The sequence below is a fragment of the Pinus tabuliformis genome, chromosome 2_1 (assembly GCF_031772625.1).
Source record: "Pinus tabuliformis cultivar Carrire ecotype Pingquan chromosome 2_1, CPIR1, whole genome shotgun sequence".
Classification (NCBI taxonomy): Eukaryota; Viridiplantae; Streptophyta; class Pinopsida; order Pinales; family Pinaceae; genus Pinus; species Pinus tabuliformis.
In genome coordinates, this window is record NC_142299.1 from 653,670,862 (window position 1) to 653,676,547 (window position 5,686).

The following is a 5,686-nucleotide window of genomic DNA, read 5'->3' on the forward strand; positions in this document are numbered from 1 at the left end:
GGGAGAAAATTTTACCAATCAAAAAAAATTTAAAAATTGATTTTTGTCATTTGAAAAAGAAATTGGAATAATATCTTAAAATTTTTTAAGAAGTGTTGTCAAATTGTCAACCTTTTTTTCAAATTTCATTTTTTCTGAAATTAGAATTTTAGGAATGTTGAATTTGTAAATTTCTTTTCATGTTAGAACTTAAATCTCATTTCAGAAACTCCCATTTCAAAAACAACAGTTTCCTTTTGAGTTGTTTTTTCTAATTCTGCATATGATGCAAGTTCTTATTAATTATTATGTCACAATTACCTTTTGATACCATTACATTTGGCAGTTTCTGACCATTTCAAAAACAACAGTTTCTTTTTGAGTTGTTTTTTCTAATTGTGCATATGATGGAAGTTCTTATTAATTATTGTCACAATTACCCTCTGATACCATTACATTTGGAAGTTTCAATTAAGAGTGACTAGATGTCAATATGGGCCATGTATTAGGTATGCTTTCATATTAAAAAAGGAGATGCCAAAAACATATACACCTTTGTACACTCTTTTGTTGAATCCTAAAACTGTTTAGAATTTTACTAAATTTTTTCATTCATGCAATAAACTTAAATTTGATTGAGCTACTTGTATGTTGGCTTGAACGTTCTGGTCACAAAAATTTCCTACAAAATTAATCCTTATCTGAACTGGAGCAGGAATATAGGTCTCCTATTTATCCATTAATGATAAGTGCATCCGATATATTAGTTGCGGCTCATATCAGACTTGCCTTATACACAACATTCATGGGGTTGTTGTTCCACCATTCTCCTGTGAAAAAATAAAAAGAAATTTGAAAATAATTTACTATTGTCAATTGAATTGCTCTTTTTTTTTGATGCTTTTCATTATAAAAGTGCGACCTGAATATGTGTCCTTCTAAATGAAATTAAACCCTGCCCTTCAAATTTGATCACTGATGGGAGTCTACTACTAAATCCAAACTCCTCTAATATATATATTTTTTTAATTTAAAAACTAATTTAATTCAAGTTTAGTTTTAAATTTTAAAATGCAATGCGACGTGTGAAACCATGATGGGAGTCTACTACTAAATCCAAACTCCTCTAATATATATATTTTTTTAATTTAAAAACTAATTTAATTCAAGTTTAGTTTTAAATTTTAAAATGGAAGTGCACATTAGAGAATAAGAACCGATTTGCATGCCAATCCATGAAAGGCATGGTTTCTAAATACACATTATATAACACCATACAATGGAATTGTCACGGAGGATTGTCAACAATATTGCTTATGGGATTGAAGCACTCAACAACATTGCTTATAGGGATTGGAATACTTACGGAGAATCACAAATAAAATTTAAATCTCATTTTTGTTTCAATGAGTAGCTTATTTTTTTGGATTATTAAAATTTATTTAGCACGATTTTAAAGAGCCTTTAAAATTGGTTATGATAATATGATTAATAATTAATATGAAAAATGAGATCTTAACTTCTTAAGCCCTGTTCAAAAGCAATCTATATTAACAAGCCTGGACTTACTTCAAAACTGTCAGATCTATTCATAACATCTACTACTTTTGAAAAAAGTATTCGTGTTTTCGTTTGAACCATCTCACCCATTTAAAACATGATATTTTCTAATTGTGTCTACCCAACATCAAATTCTCGAACGGAAACCCAATTTCAGTTAAAGGATTTATTTATTCATGGACGTGCAGACTTCACACACAAAGATGTTCAACGCCAAATGCCACTCTTTTTAATGCTTGTTGAGGCATTATCACATAAAAAAATGTCCAAAACAATGCAAAGTGGCATTGAGTTTCAGGTCTGTTGATTCATTATCTAGTAGGCATTATTTATTTGGTCGCCAGCTAGGGGTGTTCTTCAGTTTACAAAGGCGCAATGTTTTCTGATTTCCCCGGCACTCCCACGGAGCACTCCGATTTCTCCCATCTTCTGGATCGAGTATTTGAAATTGTCAAAAAAACTATTCTCCTTCAACTGTTGCTCAACAATTATTTTTGAAATATCATTGGTAAGAAGCGCAGCATCTGATTCGAAGAGTCCTCTGTGCGATTTCAGATTGCTGAAATAATCACTGTCGAAGGTGAGGGGACTAGCAGGATCCATTGGCACTATCGTTGTGTTGTCCGCTAAGCTTTTGCACTTACGTTTGAGCTTCTCTGCGTAGGGTTTGTCGAGAGAAGGGTCGATGTCCCCTTTCCCTGTGAAGTTGTAGAGTCTGTTGCTGAACGAACTGCAGTGACCGATTCCAATAGTATGCGACCCTGCAGCAGTAGACGATCAATATCTAATTTGTTAGATATGGTAGCAGAATTGCGGGATCGAGGGAAGAGTTAACTTACACTAGTAAAAGCATATTTTTAGGTTTAGACCTACCGGATAGAACAACTAGGTCTTTAACGTTAAGTCCTTTGCGGGCAAAAGAGCCTTTAAGCTCGGCGAAGCTGAAACCGGGCGAAGGGATATTGTGCTTCAAAACTTCGTTTGCCCTGGATATCCTTCCGTCCCTGCGACCTGTCTTTACTTCCCAGTACGGTCCTTTACTCTGCATACATATCGTCAAATGTAAAAACTCTGCATCACAATGATACCTTAGAATTACTAGCCGATAACATAATTTCAACTCCAACTCTAATTATCTGGATGATCTGGATTGTGGATTTCGAGAATATCATTTACGGATTGTGGATTTCGACAATATAATATAAATTGTAGATTTTAAAAATATTCTGAATAATGAATTTTGAGAATATTTAGATAGAAGTAAAATCTCTCCTATTCCAAAATATTCTGCACATCAAGAATCAAGATAACTTCCGTGCTTCCGATCTTAAACACATGAAGATGAACCAGAAGGAAGGACAGATTAATATTCGTGCTAGTGCAGGATAAAAAAATGTATATATTACCGCAACAACAGCATCTCGAGCAGCGAGTGAGACAATGTCAGCACAAGACACCACTCCTGGACATATTTTTTCTAATTCAGCTTTGGCATCGTCTATAACTTCAAATCCACGAAGGCTGAGATTGGGAATTGCGTCTTTTTCTGCCGTGTTCTTTTTCGTAGAGTTTAACAGAACCGATCCATCGCAACCCTGCAGTAACACGCAGTGTTGAATTCAGTAAATTTGCTAATACCAATAAATATAATCAATAAATGTAGATATTCACAAATACATACCCTAACAAAGCAATCGTGAAAGTGCATCCTCAGAAGAGGAGCCGCCAGAGTTTCATCTTTCTTTATGTATTTCTTTACTACTTTTTCAACCGTGCTCTCGGCCGATGGGCAATAACTTTTGTAGAAATCATACCTCAGATATCCAGCCTCACACCATGTCACTGAAATTAATAATGCAACTCCCAACAAAACGACATTATTGGCAACAAATGCCTTACTCGTCATCTCACACTTTGAAGTTTGAACTTCCTTTCTTCTACGTATTACACAAACTCTCAGGGACTTTCTCTTGACTCTGCCGTAAGAATTGCAATTGCCATTGACTCTGCTGCAATGAATTTATAGAACTTTGGGCTATAAGAATTGCAATTGCCATTAGATAACCAAACCACCCCTCCAACATGTTTTGACGCAGTCCAAGCAATATTAGATTCCAAAATATATTATATATTTGGTGTACATTCCTCATGTCGACAACTTGTTTTAAAAGATAGTTTAACCGAGTCAAAAAAATATTAAATGTCATAATACAAATTATAACTCGGTCGTCTTTGGTGTTATGTAATGGATAAAGGATAATTGCTGCTTCAAAATATGTGAGTGGTCCGTTTTGGCTTAATTATGACAGAAATACAATTATTTAGATTTAAGACCATCCAAATTGAAAGAGTCTTTTAATTTTAAAATACGACTCTGAATTAATCGTAAGAAGACAAAAGATCATTTTTAAGGTGATTTGAAGCGTGATGTAAAATGATGTCACATACCTAATTAGTGTTTTTTTTTAAATATCTGTTTAGATTTAGTAAGTATACGTTCCAATTAGAATTTGAAGTTGTGTAATGACACGGTTTAAAATTGTAATTTTATTTTTATTTATTTATTTATTTTTATTTATTTTTAATTTTTGTTTATTTATTTATAAAACACAAGTTTATATTACATATGTGAGATAGGTGGTCTCAACTTGCCCAGTAGGAAACCAAGTCTCTTGGGCACCTGTCCTCGTTATAAGCCATCCAAAAATAATACAGTATCACTTGATCTAACCAAGCCATATACGTATCAGTGTCATGATAAAAGTTTATGTGTTTATCTATCATAAGCATACATCGGTAAAAGTAAATGCTACTCGCAAAAAACAAAAAAAAATCCAAGAAATTGACTAATTTTGTTGTTCTTCTAAGGCAGAATCCACAGGAGCCAGGTCTTTCGCTGAGTCTCCAAGCATGTCAGCAAGCTCAATAATGCAAGGGATGTGCCTTTGGATTAGATCAAGGATGATATCTTGCTTACACAGCTGAAATTGGACTGTCTGCAAGTCTTTTTTGTAATTGGGCATGTCCTGGAGGGTCATAGCCATTCCCACTGACATTTTTTCCATTGCCTTCCCCATGAGGCTCTTGAGGAGCCAGTATCGATAGAGTGTCTGTTTAAACTAACTCAGTCTGCCCTGGGTACTCCCAGGATCCGGGATTACAGCCCACCAATTCTCCATTTCCTCTTCAAACTCCTCCTCCTGTTTCATCTTCTCCTCCCATTCATCCAAAATCTTACGAATGTCTGAATCCATTCCCTCCCTATAAGCTTCTGCCACTTCACTGATGAGGCATTCTACAGGCTTCCTCCCATGCCTAGGTTCCAAAGTGCTCGGGTCTGCTACTCAAGTCGACTCCCTCCCCCTTCTTTCGCTTCCTCTTCCACGTGCAGGTTGAGCCATCTCTCCTCTTTTCCGTGCCTATTCACACACGAGATGCATTAGCTCTCAAGACGTGGTCTCATGCCTCTCCGGATTGATGCAGGTTCCTCTCCCCTCACGCTTCCCATCACAATTGCCTATGCCCAGGTACCACTCTGCCCCAAGATGTAGTGCCTCTCCTCTGCCTGGTGTAGTTGTGCCACTCTTCTGCCACTCATTTTTCTTTCTCACCTGCCTTGTGATAGCCTCACCACCCCTTGGTTATGCCAATGCTCTTGCTTACTCACATGGGTGATGTCACGGTGCCAGACCCAATTTATGCTTACGTCTCTCACCGCCAGCCCATCGAGCTAGTTTACCGTCACTCCCACTCAGATTGCCTTCTCTCGCCCCTCTGTCCAGTGTTGTTGCCTCACACCTCTGCTGAGAAGAGCTACCTCTCTTCTTTGCTCCTCTCGTGGCCATTGTGCATGCTTAGCCGCAGTCTCTCCATCCTCTTTGGTATACCAACTATCTCGTTCACTCACACGAGGGTTCTCAAGGTCCTAGCCCCGGTTTTCTCTCGCAACTCTCGCTTCTGGCCCAAACACAATCACCATCCCCCCAACGTACGTTGGTCTCCCCAGCCATCCCCCTAATTTCGCTGCCCTGTCATCTCCCGCACCACCCATCCATGAATTAACATAGTAACCATAGTAATGGGCTTGTAAGGCCGGGAAACATACCTGGATAGAGTGCGCGGAGGTCGTTGCTAGTAGCTCCCTAGT

General features: G+C 37.3%; 1 protein-coding gene across 1 annotated transcript; it reads right to left on the reverse strand.

Annotated features, from left to right (window-relative positions):
* Nucleotides 1-1,710: 1,710 nt before the first annotated feature.
* On the reverse strand, nucleotides 1,711-3,534 carry LOC149202280 (peroxidase 27-like). Its single transcript, XM_089399932.1, has 4 exons — nucleotides 3,221-3,534; nucleotides 2,946-3,134; nucleotides 2,413-2,581; nucleotides 1,711-2,300 (listed from the first exon to the last, which is right to left on the reverse strand). Exons 1-4 carry the CDS (start codon nucleotides 3,443-3,445, stop codon nucleotides 1,897-1,899), a joined length of 987 nt encoding a protein of 328 aa, XP_089256058.1. The 5' UTR covers nucleotides 3,446-3,534; the 3' UTR covers nucleotides 1,711-1,896.
* Between the last annotated feature and the right edge of the window lie 2,152 nt (nucleotides 3,535-5,686).